Below are 19,928 nucleotides of genomic sequence, written 5' to 3' on the forward strand. Positions count from 1 at the left end.
AAAAAGGGGCTGTGGCAGCCTAGGACCAAGGAATATTGATGGCAAAGTGCTGATGGGTGACAGCACCCACCTGACAGCAATGTTTATCCCCTCCCCTCAGGTTGCAAGACCCTGTGTCTGTGTGTGTGTCAGCATGACATGAAATAAAATATAAGTAAAATGAGGGCAAGAAGTCCTAGCAGGTGGCAGGGCCCCTGTGGGGTTTGGGATACGCATTCCCACGTGTGTCCCCAGCTGATGGGATCGGTGGCCACGCCGGTGCAGAGCTGTGTTGTGCTGCCGGGACAGTTGCTTGGAAAAAGGAGGAAAAAAAACCTAAACAAATCGAAGAGGAAAAACTCACCCAGGCAGGCAGCAGCAGGCTCCGGCGTGGCCGAGGTTTCCAAGGCTACTGCAGCCACACTGCCAGCTGGGACACGGCCGCTTTTGGGGTCGCTTTGTACAATTTTTACTGTTTGAGTTGGTAGAGCCACTCGTGGCTCAAGTTGTGTTTTGGGGGGGAAATTGCTGACTGAGGACTTATTTGTTTGGTGCAAGCCTTGCAAGGGGGGGTTGGGCAATGCGAGCTTTCCTAAAGAGCTCGGAGGGGTGTTTCCAGCTGAAATCCTACACCACGACCATCGGGAGCCACAGAGGGGCTGACATCGTCCTGCAGGTAGGGCCAAGGCGGCTGAGCATCCTAAAACGGGAGGGGAATGGAGGGAAGGTTTGGGAAGGGAAGGTTTGGGAAGGGAAGGGAGAAGGGAAGGGAAGGGAAGGGAAGGGAAGGGAAGGGAAGGGAAGGGAAGGGAAGGGAAGGGAAGGGAAGGGAAGGGAAGGGAAGGGAAGGGAAGGGAAGGGAAGGGAAGGGAAGGGAAGGGGATGGAGCCCTCCGTGCAAAGTGTGGAGGTACCAGATTGTGCAGGAAAGGGGCTTGGCAAAGCAGGGATGAACCTGGAGCCACCTCCAGCAGCGTTCCCTGCCTGTCCCTCACCTGCTCCCAGTCTGCAGGGGTAGCAGAGCGCCATGCAGCCCTGGAATTCTCCGCCTCAGACAACAGCTTCATCCTTCAGGACTTCAACTCCCCCCACGGCACCTTTGTCAACAGCTGCCAGGTGCAGAACGCGGCTGTCAGGGTGAGGCCGGGGGACATCCTGAGCTTCGGCACCGCGGGAGCGTCCTTCGAGCTGGTGCTGGAGGGGGCTGCCCAGGTAGGGCTGGGGATGCCCAGGGAAAGGTGCCCGGGGAAATTGGTTGGGTAGGTGCTGCTGTCCAGGGAAGGCTTCAGAAGCAGGAACTCGCTCCCAGCTCATCTGGAGATCCTGAGGAAAGGTGCCAAAGATGAGTGTCAGGAAAATCCACAAACGCCAGAGGTTTATGTCCAAAAAGGAGACAGAGTAGTCCTTCACCTTTATTCAGATAAATAATTCTCCCAATTTATCTCCCAGATAAATCATTCTCCCAATAAAGGGAGAGAGTCCAGTGAGGCACATGCCCCTGGGGTTTTCTCTCTCTCAGGGTTTCAGAGGGCTCAGCCTCCTCTTATCCTCACTCCTGGCTGCACGGTGCCTGCTTCCTTTTCCCTCTGGCCGAGGTACTAGGAAGGTACAGCCTTCCCGAACCACCTACCACATATTTCCCCCTTGAACCTACTGTTTTACCCCAAAGTTCAGGAGTTCAGCCTTGTGCAGACCCTTGCCTATCTCAGGAGCCAAGCTATCTGGGCTCTACAACAAACCTGCTGCCCAAAGTCAGTAGAGACATTAAGACCCATTTCAAAGATGTCAACACCCATACCTTGACCCATCAAATTATTTGTAAAGACAGTAGCTCACATCTTTCCTGTCACGGGGGAGGAGGAAATGAAAAGCTGGAGCTCCCTCTGCTGAAGAAACTCAGGCAGTTCGGTAGGAAAATGGAAAAGCATGGGATAGAGATGCATTAGCAAAGGAAGACCTGGAAAATGTCCTTTCCCTCTATTTGCATTTTGTGTTTCCTCCCAAGCCACTTAACAAGAGAGAAGTTTGGTTTCAAATAAAACATAGAGCAACTGATAATCCCCAGTAATATTTTTATTATTTTGGCTCTTGAAGAATCCAAGATGCTGCCTAGGTAAAGCTAGATTGTGCTGGAGCAGTGACAGTTGAATTCCCAAGGGCAGGTGAGCACAGGATCTGGTCTGCACAGCGATGCAGAGCCCGTCCATGGGTGCCTTTTCCTCGCCCTGGGATCCTCCTTTGGAGGGGCAGCTTTGAAGCCTGACCCTGCTGCCTGCAGGGAGGGAACCACCTCACTGTGAAGTGTCTGACGAGGGGAGGGATCTCTCCTCTGAGTCTGAGAGGGGGTGCTGTGCAGAGGAGCACACCTGGCTGGGAATCATGTCCTGCCATGCCCAGACAGGACCCTGTCAGGTTTTGTGCCATCCTGCTGGGAGCCAGCGCCATGGGCAGCAGCAGGAGCAAAGCAGCAGGGCTGGGATGTGCCCTGGGAGAAGGGAAGGTGCTGGAGGTGCAGGGAGCCTGCACTGGGGTCTGGGGCTCTGTTAACAGCCGGGGGTTGAAGGACCCACACCCAGGTCTGACCCCCTGGCAGATGTTTAATGCAGCCCTTGTCACTGAGACATTGGTGGTGGCTTGTCCCCACTGCCCTGGAAAGCTCTGCTCTTTGGGAGAGCAGCACACAGTGTCCTAATTCCCAGTCTGACAGGCCCAGCTGATGGGAAGACAGGAACATAATGAGAGGCTTTGGTTTGCCTAGGAGAATGGGAGAAACAACTGGGATAGGACCATGTGTGAGCCAGGAGAGCTGTGAAAGGAGTGCTCCTGGATTGTGCAAATGATGTGCAGAATTAGGGCATTCAGATGCAGAGGGAAAAGCTCAAAAAGCAGAAAACCCCAATAATTTCCTTCTGTTTCAGCAAAGCATCTGAATGCCCTGATTAAAATCTGATCCTCGCGTAATGGAAATGGGAAAAATCTAAAATTGTGCTTCTGCTTAGATCTGTGCCTGGGTTTTCCACGACACAGTGCACGTGAATCCAGGGCTAAAATATTTCCTGAAATCTTACAGATAACTTGGTGCTTTCCCACCGTAGATGTCCTGTCCCCCCTTGAAACGCCACGTGGGGTGGAGTGGGCAGCTCCAAGTGGCTGCAGAGCCCAAACCCTGGACTCCTGCATCTCCTCTGTGCCTGCCCTCGCTGCAGGGGCAGCTTCCCCCTGACTCCCTGGGCAGTGGGGCCCCCAGAGCCCCTGGCCGTGTGCCCCATCTGGTGCTGCCAAGGCGACCTGCGAGTGCCCGGGACAGGAACACAGCCAGTGCCACCTCTCTGGACACCTCCAGCAGGACCTCTGCCGTGAGGCCAGGTACTCCATGGTGCCAAACCCAGCCATTTCTGTCCCAGTGTCCTCACAGAGCCACTTGATTGGAGCAGAGCGTTGAGCAACTGGGTGCAAGTCATTGTCCCCTGGAGCTGATCAAAATCCATGTGTGGTCCTGAGTGGCATTTGGGTCAGGGAAGAAATGAGCAAATGAGCTGTGCCATCCCAAGGGGAATGCTGTTGCCCTTGCAGAGGGACATTTCCTCTTCCTTTTTCCTGGTGTGGGACCCAGAAGGGCCATGACTGACTTTATCTGCACCACTGACTCTTGTACCTGTTCCTGACTCCCGTGTAAAGTGGGTTTTTTTCCTCCTTTGAAGTGGCTGTCTCAAGTGAAAGCACTTTAAAATAGATCTGTATCCAGTGATCCAGTGCACCTCTGGAAATAAAGTATGTGACAGAGCAGGGCAGAGGTGAGGGTTTGGGCTGGAGAATGGGACATTTGCCATGGATGTTGTGGCCTGGTGCACAGTGCTGTGCTTTTCCTGCTGTGGGCTTGGGATTTTTGAGCTGTCATGAGCAGCACAAAGCCAGCAGTGAGGCAGCACCGTGCAGTCCCAGTGCTGAACTGAAAACCTCAGTGAGGGCAAAGGCAGGGACACACACAGCCAGGGTAGCACAAACTCCTTTTTTTGAGAACAGCCCCAAGGATGTCCATGCCCTAATGGCAGTGAGCAGAGCTGTTCCCATGTGGAAAGATAGAAAAGCAGATCTTTCTGGGGGGCTGGCCAGTGTTGAAAAATAAAGGCAACCTCTCTCTGCTGTGTCTCTGTTGCTTTTAGGCTGTTTTGGTTCCCAGAGGTGAATTAACTCTGTCTTCTGTAAAGACTGTTTGCAGTCTAAGTTTTTTGCAGTCTTTTTTTTGATTCTCTGCTGGTTGTGAAGTGAGCTCATGCCCTGAATAGTAGCCACTGCCTTGGAGTAGTTTTGGGACAAGGGAAAAGGGTGTTGCAGGGAGCATTTTTGCTGCCTGCAGCCACCTCTCATGCTGATAATTTGCTTTCTTCCAGTCTCAGCCAGCTTCTCAGGTGATGGTGCAAGCAGTGTGGGGAGAGCCCCTTCCCTGGGGCCTCACAAGGTGGACCCCCTCCTGCAGGGGAAGGTAATGCTGGGCAGGGAGGGGAGAGGGAGGACCCTGTCTGGTCCTTGGAGGAGCAGGTGAATCCTGTCCAATGTCTGTGTCCCACCAGGAGTCCCAGCAGGGTGTGGGGGCTGCCACCAGAGCAGGTGGATGGGGACAGTGGGTGGCTGGAGGATGTGCCAAGCCGGGGACCGAGGGTCCCTTGCTGATGGCCTTGAGTTGGTACCCCTGGGCATCTTCTGTGGCTGCAGAGTGACCAGTGGAACCTGGATCTGCCAGCAGGGTGAGAAGCTGCTGGAGAAGGAAGTGGATCGCCTTTTTGGTTTGGAAACAGAGTTAAAGGGGAAGGATGTGGTGATGAGAGACCTACAGGAGGAGATCGCAGCCATGGCAAAGAAACTGGCCCAGGCAGCCGTGAGGAACGAGGCTGAGCTGACCCAGAAGCTGCTCACCTTCAACCAAGAGCTGGGAGCCCAAACAGAGGAGATCAAAGCCCTGAGGGAGCAGGTACTGGAGGCTTCCATAGGCACCGAGCAGGGAAAACACCTCTCAGGTACAGGTGTGTTTGTGGGGTAACAGCCAGGTTTGGGCAGGAGAGGTTTGTGTGTCTGAAATCAAGGGAAATGAGGGAGAGAGCCTCCCTTCCCTTCCCTTCCCTTCCCTTCCCTTCCCTTCCCTTCCCTTCCCTTCCCTTCCCTTCCCTTCCCTTCCCTTCCCTTCCCTTCCCTTCCCTTCCCTTCCCTTCCCTTCCCTTCCCTTCCCTTCCCTTCCCTTCCCTTCCCTTCCCTTCCCTTCCCTCCCCTCCCCTCCCCTCCCCTCCCCTCCTCTCCCCTCCTCTCCCCTCCCCTCCCTCCCTCTGGCATTAGGATTTCAGCAGGAAGAGCCAGAGCACATTAAGGATGGTATTTGAAGATGCTAAAGAGCAGTCCAACCAAACCACAAGTGCCAGCTGACCCTCTCTGAAGGGGTAGCAGTCAGTGAACGTTCTGGTGAGGAGCACAGGTAAATCTGTGTTTTGCAGATCAATGACCTGCAGAAAGGCTCAAACCAAGTTTTCAGCCGTTCCCTCCATGAGAGAGACCTGGAGGTTGGGAGGCTGCGGAGGGAAAGTGAGAAGTTGAAGAGGGACCAGGCTTTGACTGCAGGTATTGTATCCCTGGAGCTTTGAGTCAGGGCATGAAGCAGATTGGGACTGGCTCTGGATAAGCAGCAAGCATTGGCCAAACTGTACAGGCAACAAATTATTCCTAGTTCCTTGTGGGAAGGGACCCTAAAGAGCACCTCATTCCACCCCTGCCATGGGCAGGAACACCTTCCACTATCCCAGGCTGCTCCAAGCCTTATCCAACCTGGCCTTGGGCACTTCCAGAGATGGGGCAGCCACAGCTTCTGTGGGCACCCTGTGCTAGAACCTCCCCACCCTCACATGGAAGATTTTCTTCCCAATATCCCATCTAAATGTCCCACCTGGGTGACCTCTGACCAGAGTTGTTTTCCTCAGGTCTGGTGAGCAACATGCAAAGAGAACTCCTGCGAAAAGAGCAGAAAATCCAGCAGCTCCAGCAAGAGACTGAAAAACTGAGTAAGGAAAACCGAGAGAAGGACAAGCAGCTGGCCGTGGTTTCAGCCAAGGTAGCACTAATTAGGGGCTCAGTAATTTATGACCTCCTGTTTGACATGGCCATAAGGTGGGAAAGCAGGTGAGAAGGGTTGTGCTTCTCTCTGGTGAGGATGGTAGCAGTTGTATCACTGGAATATAGTGGTGATGGTCCCATGACCATGTCTGGGTGTGCCAGGATGCCCATGGATCAGGGTCTCCTTCCCCAGCTGGATCTCCCTCCTTGCTCTGCATCAGGTCCTGTGTGCTCTGGGCTCCTGTGAGCACAGTAGCTGTTTGTACACACAAAATATTCCTGCCAAGCTCCTCTCAAGGAGCCATGTCACTGTGCCGTGGGGCTCCCTGTGGCCCAGCCTGGATTTGTCCTTAAAGAAGGTGGCTTGTGCAGCAGCAGGTTGTTCCTCTGCATGGGCAGCTCCTCCTCAACTGGCAGAGCTGCACTGAGAGCATGATAAGGGCAGAGACTGTGTTGGCTGCAGTGTACCAGGAGATCACAAGGATTGATTTGTGAGTCCCAGAATTGCTGAGGTTGGAAATCGCCTGTAAGATCACTGAGTCCAGCCATTACCCCAGCACCACCAAGGCCACCACGAAACTATGTCCCCAAGTGTCTTTTAAACTCCTTCAGAGATGTCAACTCAACCACTGCCCTGGGCAGGCTGTGCCAGTGTCCCATTCACAGCAGGAGCAATGGTATCACTGCCCTGATGGTTATTTTCCTTGGTTGCCATTCCTTCTAGTGCTCGAGAATTAAAGAAGAAACAAAGCACGAACTCAGAGAGCAAGAACTAATCTCCTGCAGAAACGTGAGTCAAAAGTCACTTTGGGTAAGCAGTGGCTGCAGGAGCACATCAGTGAGAGAATAATTAACTGGGCATTGTAAGGGAGCTGTTTGGAACTCAGCTCCTGTCCTGAAAGGCACACAATGGGCATGAGACCTGAGCAAGTCCTGGACCTGCAACGCTGGTTTACAGTGTGAAGGGGAGGGTGGGGGAGAGGGGGGTGGGGGGGATGTGGTCAGAAATCAGATTGACTTCCACTTGTAAGCTGATATAACCACAGTAAATGCAAGTTAGAAGAGAATTCCAGTAAACAGAGTGAGTTAGATGGGCAGAAAATCTTGCTGATCAGTGGAGGTCATCCAGAGGGGCAGTGCCCAGCTGCCCTGGTGAGACCCCCACCCTCCCTGGGCTCTTGCAGCGCATCGAGGAGCTGCAGCGGGACCTGGAGGGGCTGCAGGGGCAGATCCAGAAGCATGAGAGTGTCCAAAAGCAACTGGCTGAGAAAGCCAAGGTACTGTTGGCTGCAGGGGACACACAGAGGGCAGGTGCCATCATCCCAGAGGGGTGGGATGGGGACCAGCAATCCCTGGGAGCACAGGCTGGATGGGCAGGGCATCCAACTGCCCTGAGCTCTACCATGGACCCTGATGGAAGAAGAAAAATAGATGGCCAAGTGCCCTGTGTGGGTGTTGGGTGAGGAAGTCAAGGATGGACAATGTCCCAGGGATGAAACGCAGAGAAAAAGTGCCATGAAGGGTCCATGCTGCACCCCCACTCCCTGCACCAGGACTGCTGTCTGTCTCCTGGTATTCCAAAGGCACATTTGGATTTGTCTGATGGGAACAGTGGTTGAAATGCCTGTGGCATGGTTTTGGAGGTCACTCTGAGATGCCAAAGCTCTCGTTGCAGGCAGAGGAGGAGCTGAAGGCAGCGTGGTCCCAGCAGGCGCGGCAGCTGCGGGAGATGGAGCGCAGGGAGCGCCTGCTGCGGTCTGACGTGCAGAGAGCTGGGGAGCAGGTAGGGATGGCAGGGATGGGAACATCACCACTGGGCCGTGGGCAGCACAGGGATGCAGCTTCCCATGGGGAAGATGTGCTGGGGAAACAGAAACCCAGAGTCCTGAGCACCAAACCCTGGCACGGGATTTGTCATTGGGTGAAGTATAAAAGGCTTATCCAGAATTGGTGTGGGCAGCGTGGACAACTTAGCAGTTTATTAGCATACAGAAAAGGAATCTCTAATCTTAGTTATGCTGTCTGGGAGCCACACCAACCTTCCTCAGTGCCTGGGTAATGCTGCTCTGGGCAGGGACAGCCCTTTGCAGATAACATCACGCTAGATACGGACCATCAGTGATCAGCAGAGTGGCTGTCAATGATTGGTGGTGTTTGTTTCCATGTGTGGATCCCTGCTGCAGCTGGAGTCCTTCAAGACCCGAGTGATGCAAGTCTGTTCTCCATCAGCAGCTGGCAGCACAGGGAAGCCTGTAACAGAGCAGCAGGTGAGTTTGGACAGCAGCTCACAGAGATGTTGGGAGCCTGCAAAGCCCCAGCGGCTCACGGCAGCTGCTGCAGAACAGCCCTGGTGCCTGCTCCATGTGCAGTAGGGCTGCAGCACCCAGGCTTCTCCAGAGGAGGATTTGGGCTGTGGCTGTCTCAGGTTAATGGCACTGCTCCACTGTTACAGCAAACCAGCCCCTGGCTGGGTAATAATTGGCACAGACTCCATGAATTCACAGAAGGCTGATCAATAATCTTTATTAAGAAACCCATTGCTCTTTTTATATCCTAGTTCCCTACAGGTAGAATTGATTGGTCTTTTAATTAAAACATCATCACCACTGGCTAATTAAGAAACCACCCTTTGGTAAACAAATCTCTATAGCACATTCCACATGTTCACAATACCAAGTGCAGCAAGTTAAGAATTGTTTCTCATTCTTTTCTCTGATCTTCTCACAGACTTTCCCAGAATGATGACTGGGAAAGTTGTGTGTTTCTCTCTATGGCCAGAGCTGCTGCCACACTCCATGACACGAAGGGGACACAGTTCTTTTTGTCTCCCAAAGCTTGGAGGGAGTCAGTGGTCTGCAACAGGGACAAGCCCAGAAGTCTGATGTGGCTGCCAGATTGCAGCAACTCTCAGTTGTTTCTCTCTGAGACAATCCCTGGCCCCTCAGCTGGAAAACAGCATGAGCCTTATCCTCCTCTTTCTTCATCCACTTTTGCCAGGTGATAGAGAAGGTCCGGCAGATCTCTGATGAAAACAAACAAAGTCATGAGAGAGAGAAGACTCTGCAGAAGGAATTAAGCTCCAGGCTTGCAAAGGAGAGGGAGGTGTCTGCAAACATCGAGGTGTTCAAGAACTCCCTGCAGAAGCTCCAGGTCAGCCCTTTAAATACTGAGGACCAAATGGCAGCTGGGAGATGGCAGCACAGGGTGTTTTGTTGGCCTGAGGGAAGGTCAGAGTAAAGATACAACCCTGAAATAAAGCATCATCCCTAAGTGTTCATGTTCCCTGGAGTTTGTCACAGATTCTCCATAAAGCCCATCCTGTTCCACCCCCTGCCATGGGCTGAGACACCTTCCACTGGACAAGGTTGCTCCAAGCCCCATCCAGCCTGGCCTGAGATGTTCAGAAATGTTGTGTCATTTGCCAGTCCCTGAAGGCCACTGACAGTGGAGACTGCCTTGTTCCCCACTGGATCCATTTGTTCCAGGCTTGCCTGAGGAGCCCCTGCAGCAGTGCCAGCCTGCAAGGGGAGCTGGGGCAGCTGCAGCTGTTGTGCCTGGATCCCTGTGTCTCAGCCATCAGGACAGCAGTGGTGGACATGGCACGTGGTCCCCTGTCCTGGCTGGAGGGTGCAGAGCAGCTCCTGGACAGCGCAGGGATGGACCTGCACACCTCTGGCAAAGGTATGTGTCATCCCTGGGAATGTGGGATGTCCTGGCAAGCCAGATGTAGAGGAGAAAGTCCAGCATGAGCCACTCCTTGGGGAGAAAATCACAGAATCATGGAAATTTTAAGGCTGGAAAATACCTCCAAGGTCACCAAGTACAACCATTAAGCCAGCACTGTTCCCAAGTGCCACAGCCTCACACTTTTTTGAACACTTCCAGGGATGGTGGCCTATTCCAATGCCTGAGCATCCTTTTCATGAAGAAATTTTCCTGGATATCCCTAATATGGTGTGTGAGCACCCCACACAGTGAGGCTCTGTTGACTTTTGCAGGGCTGTTGGCTGCTCTTGGGAGCTTGTTGGAAAAGAGTCAGGAGATGGCACAGAGGAATCAGATGTTGCAGGTACAGAATATTTATGCACATAAACCAGGTGGATTTGGACTCTTTCTATGGGTAAATATGATGGCAGTCCCAAGCAAGCCAGTGTAGCACCTGGACTGGGGATGTGCAGTGTCTGAGATCCCTGAGTCTATGGGAAATGTAAGGTAAGGGAGACAGAGCCCACTGTCAGTGTGTCCTTATCCCTAATGCAGCAGGATGGAGAGGAGATCTCTTGTGAATTTTTTGTGAGTAAATGTACATGGGAGTTTTATTTCTTGCCCTGCTGCTGACACACTTCCTTTAATACCTCCATGTCTCCCTGCAGGAGCAATTAGAGAAGCTCCAGGAGCTGCAGGCAGAGCTGCTGCAGGAGCACACAAAAGAGCTGGAAGCAAAACATGAGCAAGACTTACAGATAAAAATCCAGCAAATTGTCCTGGAAAAGGACAAGGAGAGCAAACAGGTACAGTGACATGGTTGGTGTTTCAGAAGAGGAATGTTATGCAGGAAAAATGGATGTCTATAGAGTGTTGGATAACAGGAGGAGGAACCTCTAGCCCCAAACTGAATGCAGTCCAAGGGACTAGATATCCTCCCATATGGATCCAGGAGGTGTAAACTCACAAAAATACCCATGGTGGAGCTGGGAAGCACCTGCAGGTAATATCAGGATGCACAGCCTCCAGTCAGTCACCAGAGGAAAGGGGAAAGCAAGGAGCATTGTGATCCATGAGCTTAGGGAAACATTGCCCTGCTTCTTCTCAAGCCTTCTCCCCGTCCCCCTGCTGGGGTCCTGTTGGCTCCTTTTTGGCAGGAAAATGATATTCCTGTGGAGCAGGGGGGCAGCAGTCCCCCTCAGCCCCAGGGGGGCCCAGGCAATTGCGCCAGTGGCTCTGGTGTGGGGTGCAGTGTCAGTCAGGATGTGAATGGGTGTTTTGCCATGTGTATGTTGTGATCATGGTGGCCTTGTAGGACAGTTTCCAGTCTGCTTCCGTGTCTGGCACCTTGGGAATGGTGGTTTCCTGGTGTTCAGTTTTCTGAGGATTCAGGCAAGAAGCAGCCAAGCAGCTCCTACCCAGTCTCGCAGCTGTGCTTTTCCCCAGGTGCTCCCATCCTCTCCTTCACTGAGTTACCTTGTGTCCTGCCAAGCTTTTCTCACATCACCTGCCCCTGCTCTGGAGCAATGACCCTCCCTGCAGCTTTCCTCCTTGGAGCTGAGGTCTTTTTTTCCTGAAGTGAATCTGTGGTCTCTTGATTCACAGATTCTGGAAAGTGCTGTCACTGAGGAGAAGGACAAGTGCAAGAAATCTGTGGAGGAAGAGCAGAGGAAGATCCAAGAGTTGGAAAGCCACCTAAGAAGCATGGCTGAGGTGAGCATGGGAGGTGAAGCAGAACAGCTCTCTCTTGGAATGAAGAAAAGGGAAAGTGTAGTGTGATGTTCCAGGGGCTCAAATCAGTGGAAGAAGGGGTTTCCCTGCCCCCCCAAATACACAGAGAGCAGCTCTGCACAAAGAAAGGTGGATTCCTGGCTAACCTAATTACTGCTAATTTCCTCTAATAGGCAACAGCAAAGAAGGCAGAGGAGCAGGAACTGACAGAAGGAAAGCTGAGAGAAGCTTTGCACGAGCTGAAGACAATCACTGCACAAGAGGTACTTGCACCGACCTGTGCAGGTGGAGGATGCAGTGCTGGAGAAGAAGGCTTCCCCCATCCCAGAAATCCTTCCCTTCCCCCATTCTTGTGATCACCATCCAGGAGAGATGATGCTGATGGTGATCCCAAAAGAAACCCCAGTGCTTCCAACCAAGCTCCCACATCTTGTTTCCCAGGCTGTGTTACAGCAGCAGGTGCTCCAGCAGAGCCAACAGCTCAGGGCTGTCCAGGAGGAAAATGAGTTGCAGAGGCAGAAACTGCAAGAAGAGGTAGCAGGATACAGGGAGCAAAGCAGGCAGCATTCCCTGACCATCCTGGCTTTAGAGGACAGGCTGCTAGAGGCCACTCAGCAGCAGAAGGTGCTGGAGGAGGAAAAGGCAGCACTTGTGGAAAAGATGGAAGGTAGGTGAGGGTTGTATGGGATGTGCCTGTACCAGGAACTGGCTGGGTTAACATGAAATGTGTGTGGAGATGGAACAGTGAGTTTGCTGCTATAGAAAACATTGGGAAGATGTTGAATGAAGGTTATTCCCCTGCAGGACAAGCTCTGTGAGGCTCTGCAGAAGCCATTTCATTGTTTGGTGGTTTTGGAGAACATTTTTTCATTGTTTGGTGGCTTTGTCAGGGCTTTGCCACTGGAGAAGGGCTCTTTGCCCTCTAAAATTACAGGACTAGCATGCTTTGGGCTTCTCCAAGACAGAAGCAATCCCAATCAAGGCTGGATATCAAGAATTGTCCAGTTGGCCTTGGAACTGGGCTCTCAGGGACATGGGTTTCCCAAAGAGACAGTCCTCAGAGCTGCCACACAAAGGAAATTATTTGTGTAGCAGAAGCAACAAGCATGTGTGTGCTACAAAGAAGTAATAGACCTTTTTTTCTTGTGTCCTTTAGGACTTCAGTGTGATGCCCACAGCTCAGGATCAGGAACCTGGCTGGAGATTTGTCCTGCCATGGAGTCTCATGTTTGTCTGAGGTGAGCAGCACTCACTGATGGTGATCAGAGATGCTTAGAGAAGGGCAGGGACCACTTGGGAGAGCCTAAGGAAGTCCAACGCCACCTGTCCCAAGATCTTTTTAGTCTGGGACAGGACTTGAGTCCCTTTGCTAGGCTGAAGTGATTCTAAGGGCAAAGAGCATCAAACTGATGCCAAACAGCACGTGACAATCTGCCATCCCCTCTGGATGGCTCCAGGTGACAGCAAGTGGTGTGGCCAATCCCACACCACAGGGTGGCCCCAGGGGACCAAAAGGCAGGTTAAAAAAGAATTAAATTATAAAATATTAAGCAGGAATGCAGCACAGGAAGGCATGCATGGGCTTCCTGCAATGAGGCTTCCCGGTGGCTGTGAGATCTGCACTGATCTTTCCCAGGAAACTGCAGGAGGAGCTGGCAGTGGTGCAGGGCACGCTCCTGGAAAAGAAGGCAGTGATCAGCAGGCTCAGCAGGGAGCTGTCAGAAACCAGAGCCAGGATGTCGGACATGAGAGGTGGGTGATGTGCACTGTGTGGCTGCCATCATCCCCATCCTCCTCCAAGCACACACAGATCACAGGAAATTGATGTCACAATTCTCAGGCAATGCCTTGTCCTGCTGGGGGCAAAGCAGGCAGTCTGTTCCCTTTGGGAAGGTGAATTTCTTCCCATCCTTGGCTAAGTAATAGCAGTGACAGTGAGGGAGCAGAGTAATCAGGGGGAGAGCAGGTAGACAAAGCTGAGCTCAGAATCACCCTGGTGAACTTCTTGGAGCTGAAGATGTTCTAAGCCAGTGGACTGGGAAAGCCTTGCCTGGAATTCCTCCATGAGCAGGGCTGTGAAATGAGGACAGAGCCCACGAGGAATGCGTGGAGTCAAAAACTGCAAGTCAGGAAATGCTGGTGACCTGTCCTCCTTCAAACTGAAGGAAAATTGCCACAGCAAGGAATTGCCCTGGCTTGTACCTCCACAAAGAGACTGGGATTTAGTAAAGCAGGATGTCCTGTTGGCATGGCCCAGGATCTGAGGGCAGCTGTCAAGGGCAGGACTCTGCAGGGATGAGCCCCATTGTTGCTTCCATGAGGGTGCACCAGCTGCAGATCCCCCAGGACTGGGTGATGAGTCAGCCAGCATCCCACGAGGCTGTTCTGTGCTTAGGGGAGCTGAGTGAAGAGCAGAAGGTGGAGCTGGAGCACAGCCAGAGGCAGCTGAAACACCGGGAGTGGGAAGTGAACCAGCTCCAGGAGAAGCTATCCGAGATGTCCAGCCTTGTGGAGGAGAAGGATCAGGCCCTGAGAGCAGCAGGTGAAGAATTAAGGTACACCCTGACATCACCCAAGGCTTCACGGATGCCACTCTGTGTGTCCCCAGCAGCTGATGGCGTTTAGGGTTCTCCTCAGAGCAAAAGGCACATGTGAGAGTATCAGGATGGAACTCAGCTCTGAATCCATGACACAGGAACTGAAATGGGGGTTTAGTGGAGCTCATGCCAGTAGATCTGTTACTCAGGCACTTGTATCTAAGCGAGTGTTCCCACCCACACCATGGTAGTCATCAGTAGGTGCCCAGGGTGCTGCTCTCCACAAGCTGTTTGGGTCACCTTCATCCAGCATGGGGTCCCACAACTTCTTGTCTCTCCACACAGCCAAGCCCAAAGGCGCTGCCAGGTGCTGAGGGATGCTTCCCAACAAACACTGGAGAGCACAGAGGATGCTCCCAGGACACCAGTGCAGCTGAGTGAAGCCTCCCAGAGGGTGAGTGCTCATGGAGAGCACCAAGGTGTGGGTTTGCCAAGAGCACTGATGGCACGTGGTGTTTCTCGGTGAGAGCCAAGCCTGGAGCTGCCCTGCACTGGCCCGAGGGTGGGATGGCCGGGCACCCTTCCCGAGCCAGGGCTGCCTGTGCTGCCTGTGATCCGGGGAACCCACAGCCCCCACCAGGCTGCTGCTGGTTAATGAGCTGATGTTTGCACAGCACTTTGGAACCACCAAGTGTTGTGAGTGCTAATGGCTGCGTTAATTGCCAATTAGAGGGAATAGCAACATGCAAGCATTCCTTCCTTTTCCCAGCTTGCCGAGCTGTGGATGCTGGCTGTGCAGGTAGTGCAGAACCAGTTCTAGGGTTCTACGTGCAGAAGTAGGGGCAGCTTGTTGCACAGGACAGGAAGAAACGTTCCTCATTCTCCTGTGCCAAATCCCGGTTTGATTTTCCCGAGGCTGGAAAAGGGAAGAACTGGCAGGTGGTGGCGGCAGCAGATGGAGGGGCTGTGGGAATTGTACATTCTGTACAGCGAAGGTGGCAGCCAGCAGCGTGCCAGCGGGGCCGGCTGGCTGCGGGGGCGCTGTGACTCACTGCCAGCTGATGAGGGGCGGGAGGCACTGCCCGTCCTGCTCCACATTCCCTGATGGGAGGGGGAGATCCCAGTGCTGGGGGTGCCAGTCAGGAGCGGGATGGGCAGAGATGTGGGGAGACAGCAGCCAGACCAGAGCTGGGGGTCTGCAGCCATCATCAGCCCTGTGGCCCTAGCCCCATCACAGATTTTTGGATGTTTGTCATAATGTGGGGATCTAGATGGGGCTGGGAGAGGCAGTGCACATGTAGAGAGTGATGTCCAAGTCTGTGTAGGGACACAGTCTCTGAAGTGCACCAGTGTTTGTGTGTAGATGGCAAATGCTCTCTGGTGGTGCAAAGGGCAAGGGGAAAATGCCAACGTGGCTGTTCAGAGCTGTGCACCAACCTCTCCTGGCTCTCCAGAGCATTTTCAGGGTTCATATCCTGACCATGGCACAGCAGAGCAGGAAGGAGGTCTCTGACAAGTCTCCTATACCTCCCCAATCCATGGAGATGCTCCCCAGGCTTTGCTCTTGTGCCAAGTGCCCAGTGTCTGGCAGCAAGGCTGTGTTTACATTGAGCTTGTGCTGTGCCAGATGCAGACTGGGGGAGAAGCTGTCTTCTTTCAGGAGCCACCATCAGCCTTGGCTGAGCTCGGTGCGAAGTGCCGAGGCCTCAGGCACGAGGAAACGATCCAGCGCCAGAGAGAAGGTTTGGCCGAGCTCCGGGAGAGAGTAAAGATGCTGGAGAAGAGACAGTGCTCAGGTGAGCAGGGCTCTCCTAGAACTATGGAATGGTTTGGCTTGGAAGAGACTTTAGGGACCATCTTGTTCTGCTCCCTGCCTTGGGACACCTGCCACTATCCCAGGTTTCTCCAAGCCCCATCCAGCCTGGCCTTGGGCACTTCCAGGGATGAAGCAACCACAGCTGCTCTGGGCAACCTGTGCCAGGGCCTCCCCACCCTCACAGGGAGGCTGGGAAAGCTGGGCAGCCTCAGAGTTGTGTGGAGAGTGGAACAATTTGGCACCTGCTTGTTTGCCTCCAGGTGCTGTGAAGAGAGATTCAGAGCCACTGGTGGTCTGGATGGAAGACTTACCAGAGAAAATAATAGCCCAACAAAGAGGTCTTGAGCTGGAACCTGCTCCTGTGTTGGGAGAAAAACTGAGGGCTGGCAAGGTAGGGAGGCAGTGTGTGGTTTGTAATGCCTGTGACTTTGTTTGGAAAGTGCACCCTGGGAAAGGGAGAAATAGGTTTTCAGAGCGGCTACATAAGAAGTCAGGGTAGGAAATGCAGCCTGATGGATGGCAGGCAGTGCTCCTGCAGAGGGTGGCAGCTCCATCAGGACCAGCACATTGCCTGGGATGCCACGGGCTGAGCGGGGTGGGAGGCTCGGGACCACAGCAATACTGGAGTGGTTTTCCCATGGAATGAAAGGGAGGCACAAGGCCATTTGACCAAAAGCCAGGCCCAACATGGGCTCCATGGGTCCTTCCCTGTCTTTGCAGGTTCCTGACCATGTTCCTAATGGGAGCTCATTCAGGATCACCAACAGCACAGTGAGCTTGGAAATGGCTGAGGCGACAGACTTGGGTGAGAAGATGGTATGTCAGGGATAGATGTGGTAAATGGTGTAGAGTGTGTGTACATGCCCAGAGTGTGTAGAGTTTAGATGTTTCTTGAAAACATTTCAGAGGTATGTCACATCAGGATGCTGCAGGAATGTTGAAGATGAACTGCTCTGTGGTCCAGTTAAAGACACCCCTGTCCATGGCAGGGGGGATTGGTTTGATGACCTTTAAATTTCCCTTCCAATCTAAACTATTCTATGGCCCAGAGCACATTGTGTGTCTGCCAGGACATCCTGGGACCCCAAAACATGCCATTCTACATCAGAGAGGCTGGGGAGCAATGGAGGGAGCTGCCAGGGAAGGGGTCCATGGGTAGCACGACTGGTGGGTTGTGCAAAGGGGTTTCTTCCCTCCAAAAATGCAGGGAAACACCCAGCAGGGAAAACAGTCATCTTAGAAAAGGAAGCAATCCAATTCCAGTGAGCTGTGCAGGTGGGAATGAGATGCAAACCTACTTTCCTTGGGACACTGTCATGTCCTCAGGAAAGCAGACAGAAAGCAGATGGCTGAGCAGCGTGATGGAATGCAGCAGACCTGGTAAATAATGCATTCCCTCTTCTTCCCACAGTACCTGGATGTAATCGCTGCTCTGGGAAGCCTGGTGGAGATGAAGGAGCTGTCAGGAATGCAGCCTCTGCAGCACCTTCCTCGGGAGAGAAGGGCAGAAGTGGGGCTGCAGAGACAGAAGGCCCTGGAGCTGTTGTACAAAAAGATCAGGAACCTCCAAGTTCGCCTGGAAAGGAAAGAAGAAATGCTGAAAGATTATGAGGGAAGTGTGGAGCAGCTCAGGTATGGAAAGCCAGGGTTCTGAAGGAGACCTGGTCCTTGGATGCCAAGTGACAGGGAGCTTGGGGCAAGAAGTGACATGACACTGCTGAGTCCTGTGTCTGTCTGGGACCAGTCTGTGTCTATGGCCACGGTACAAAAATCAAATGTCAAGAGGAGTGCATCTCCCAGTTCTCTGCAGTGGTACCTTCTGCAGCCTCACACAGTTGAGCAGTGTCAGAGCCAGGAAAGCCTTGACAGGTTCCCTTGTCCTGGGTGGCTGGAGCCTGGGACAGCAGTGGCAGCAGCTGGGGCAGAGGGATGGTGTCAGCAGGACCAAGGAAGGCGTGGGAGAGCACATCTGAGGGTCAGGGTGTTGGTAAGGGCAACAGACCAACAGAATCCTCCCCTCCTGTTTTGCACAGGCAGAGCCAAGCTTCCCTGCAAAGGTGCCAGGAGGAGATGTCCAACCTGGAAGATGAAGCTCACAGGGAGGCAGAAGAGAAGGCCCTGCTGAGAGAGGCTCTGGAGAGGATGCAGCTCCAGCTGGACCAGGAGAAGAGGCTGCGGCAAGCGGCCAAACGGCACAAGGTGAGAAGGCAACACCCAACCCCTGCTCTTTGTACAACAGCCAGCTCCACCTGTTGGGAACCATCCACAGAGTGGTCAGTCGGACCATCCCAAGAGGCTGGAGGTTCCAGGCCCCCAGTGCTCAGCCGCAGCATCATGGCCACATCCCTTGATGAGGCTGGAGGAGGTGCAGACACCTGTAGCAATGGGTTTGCACCATGTATGAGAGCGAGGGAAAGGAGCAGGTGATGCTGAGCTCTCAAGGTCAATGCTGTGTCTGTTGTCTCTGTTCTGCAGCCTGGAGCCACAAAGACTCTCTGCTTGGGCAAGCCGAAGGCCAAGGGGTGCATGGCAGGTGCTGCCAAATCGGGGAGCTCATAGGAGCAGCACCACAGGGACCTTCACTAGGGGGTGGTCTGCATTAGGAACAGTCATCGCTGTGGACTCTGTCAGGGTGGGGGTGGCACGAGGTGAGGGTGCATTTTGAGGAGCTCCAGTTTGTATCCTGTAGCTCCTGGGCACACTGGTGTGACTGCACAATGCAGGACCTGACTTTCCCACAGTCCATGTCCCATAGAGTGTGGTGGGGGTAATGGCAATGGAAAAGGTGGTGAGGATATACCCAGTGTACGTGTGTGTGTGTATTTGTGCGTGTGAATACAGCCCAGTGATGTGTAAAGTCAGTTGTGGGGGGCATCTCCTGTCCTTGCTGAAGTGGCCTCAAGCACATGAAGCCAACATGGCTTGAAATATCCCTTGCAACTCCTGTGTCCTCCAGTCTCCATTGTGTCACGGGGAAACTGGAACATAAGGCATGATGTAGTACAGAATTCTGGAGTTCCTGGAACGCCCCAGGAACGCTCACTTACTGATTCTGATCCTTAGCAAAGGTGAGAGCAGACCCTGGATTTTGGGGGGCAGCAGTGTTTTGGGGAGGGGGTCCCTGCAGGCAATAGGCAGCTCCACACATCATCCCTGCAGCTGCTCTGCCTCAGCACCGCTCGGAGCAATCCATGTGCTGAGTCCTCTGCAGACCCCTTCAGGTGAGGATAATTTGGATGTGAGCAAAGCTCCACTGCGGTTTCTTGGTCTTTATTTTTTAATAGGACAAAAAGGTCTGGAAGCAGAGGGCTGCAGCGGGCTGATGCAGGGCTGCATCGTCTCTGGGCATGCAAAGCACCCCTGTGTGCTCAATGGCCAGTCCCTAGTGGGGCTCTGGGCATTGGTGTGGCCTGGTTTTCCTGCTCCCTGTGCTGGGAGAAGCTGGATCCTTCCCTGTCTGAATGCCTGGGTTTGCTTTGGGACAAAGCATGACCTTGTAGGCTTGAGTAGGTTAAAGGTGCTGCCGTGGGCATCCTCTGCAGGTGTATCTGGAGATGTTGGGCTGCTCCATGACTCTGTGTGTCCTCTCCATGCCACCCTTGGCAAACTCTGGATCACGAATGGATGGAGATGGCAAGAGCACGGGTGGTTGTGAGTGCACCAGACTCCCCGTACCCTCCTTCGAGCCTATGGACTCATAGAATGATGGGTTGGTTTGGGTTGAAAGGGACCCTGAAGATGGTCCGGGGGGATCCCACCGGGGTATGGTGATGCCGGGCCCTAAGGATCATCCAGGCTGGTCCCGCCGGGGGATTGATGAGCCCTGCGGATGCTGCCGGTGGAGGGGAGGGGGTCTGAAGGGGCGGTGATGGCTGATGGAGGGCGGCGGGGAGGGCCCCCCCCGGGGCCGGTGCGGGAGCCCGGCGGGCAGCGGGGCCGGCGATGCTGACGGGGGCGGGCAGCCGGAGCCCCCCGGGGCGGGCGCGGAGCCGGGGGGCCGCAGCCCGGCCCCGGGGCGGAGCGGGGCGGAGCGGCGCGGCCATCCGGGCACCGCACCATGGCGGC

General features: G+C 53.8%; 1 protein-coding gene across 1 annotated transcript; it reads left to right on the forward strand.

The window, feature by feature from the left end:
- Positions 1 to 3,073: 3,073 nt before the first annotated feature.
- Positions 3,074 to 18,807, forward strand: FHAD1 (forkhead associated phosphopeptide binding domain 1). The gene is made up of 26 exons (XM_066564217.1): positions 3,074 to 3,344; positions 4,370 to 4,461; positions 4,720 to 4,947; positions 5,462 to 5,585; positions 5,942 to 6,072; positions 6,799 to 6,864; positions 7,259 to 7,351; positions 7,750 to 7,857; positions 8,258 to 8,341; positions 9,072 to 9,224; positions 9,560 to 9,755; positions 10,073 to 10,143; positions 10,448 to 10,585; positions 11,385 to 11,492; positions 11,684 to 11,773; positions 11,952 to 12,177; positions 12,667 to 12,748; positions 13,147 to 13,262; positions 13,906 to 14,065; positions 14,393 to 14,501; positions 15,675 to 15,843; positions 16,124 to 16,254; positions 16,584 to 16,679; positions 17,275 to 17,495; positions 17,897 to 18,062; positions 18,339 to 18,807. Exons 1-26 carry the CDS (start codon positions 3,074 to 3,076, stop codon positions 18,420 to 18,422), a joined length of 3,513 nt encoding a protein of 1,170 aa, XP_066420314.1. The 3' UTR covers positions 18,423 to 18,807.
- The last annotated feature ends 1,121 nt before the right edge of the window (positions 18,808 to 19,928 follow it).

The sequence above is a fragment of the Molothrus aeneus genome, chromosome 21 (assembly GCF_037042795.1).
Source record: "Molothrus aeneus isolate 106 chromosome 21, BPBGC_Maene_1.0, whole genome shotgun sequence".
NCBI classification, from domain to species: domain Eukaryota; kingdom Metazoa; phylum Chordata; class Aves; order Passeriformes; family Icteridae; genus Molothrus; species Molothrus aeneus.

Excerpts from the sequence above, each read along its gene's own strand:
- FHAD1 (XM_066564217.1), top strand. The coding sequence starts at position 3,074 with ATGTCCTGTCCCCCCTTGAAACGCCACGTGGGGTGGAGTGGGCAGCTC. Across the intron at positions 4,948-5,461 it reads TCAAAGCCCTGAGGGAGCAG|ATCAATGACCTGCAGAAAGG; the intron begins GTACTGGAGGCT and ends TGTGTTTTGCAG. Across the intron at positions 9,225-9,559 it reads ACTCCCTGCAGAAGCTCCAG|GCTTGCCTGAGGAGCCCCTG; the intron begins GTCAGCCCTTTA and ends CATTTGTTCCAG.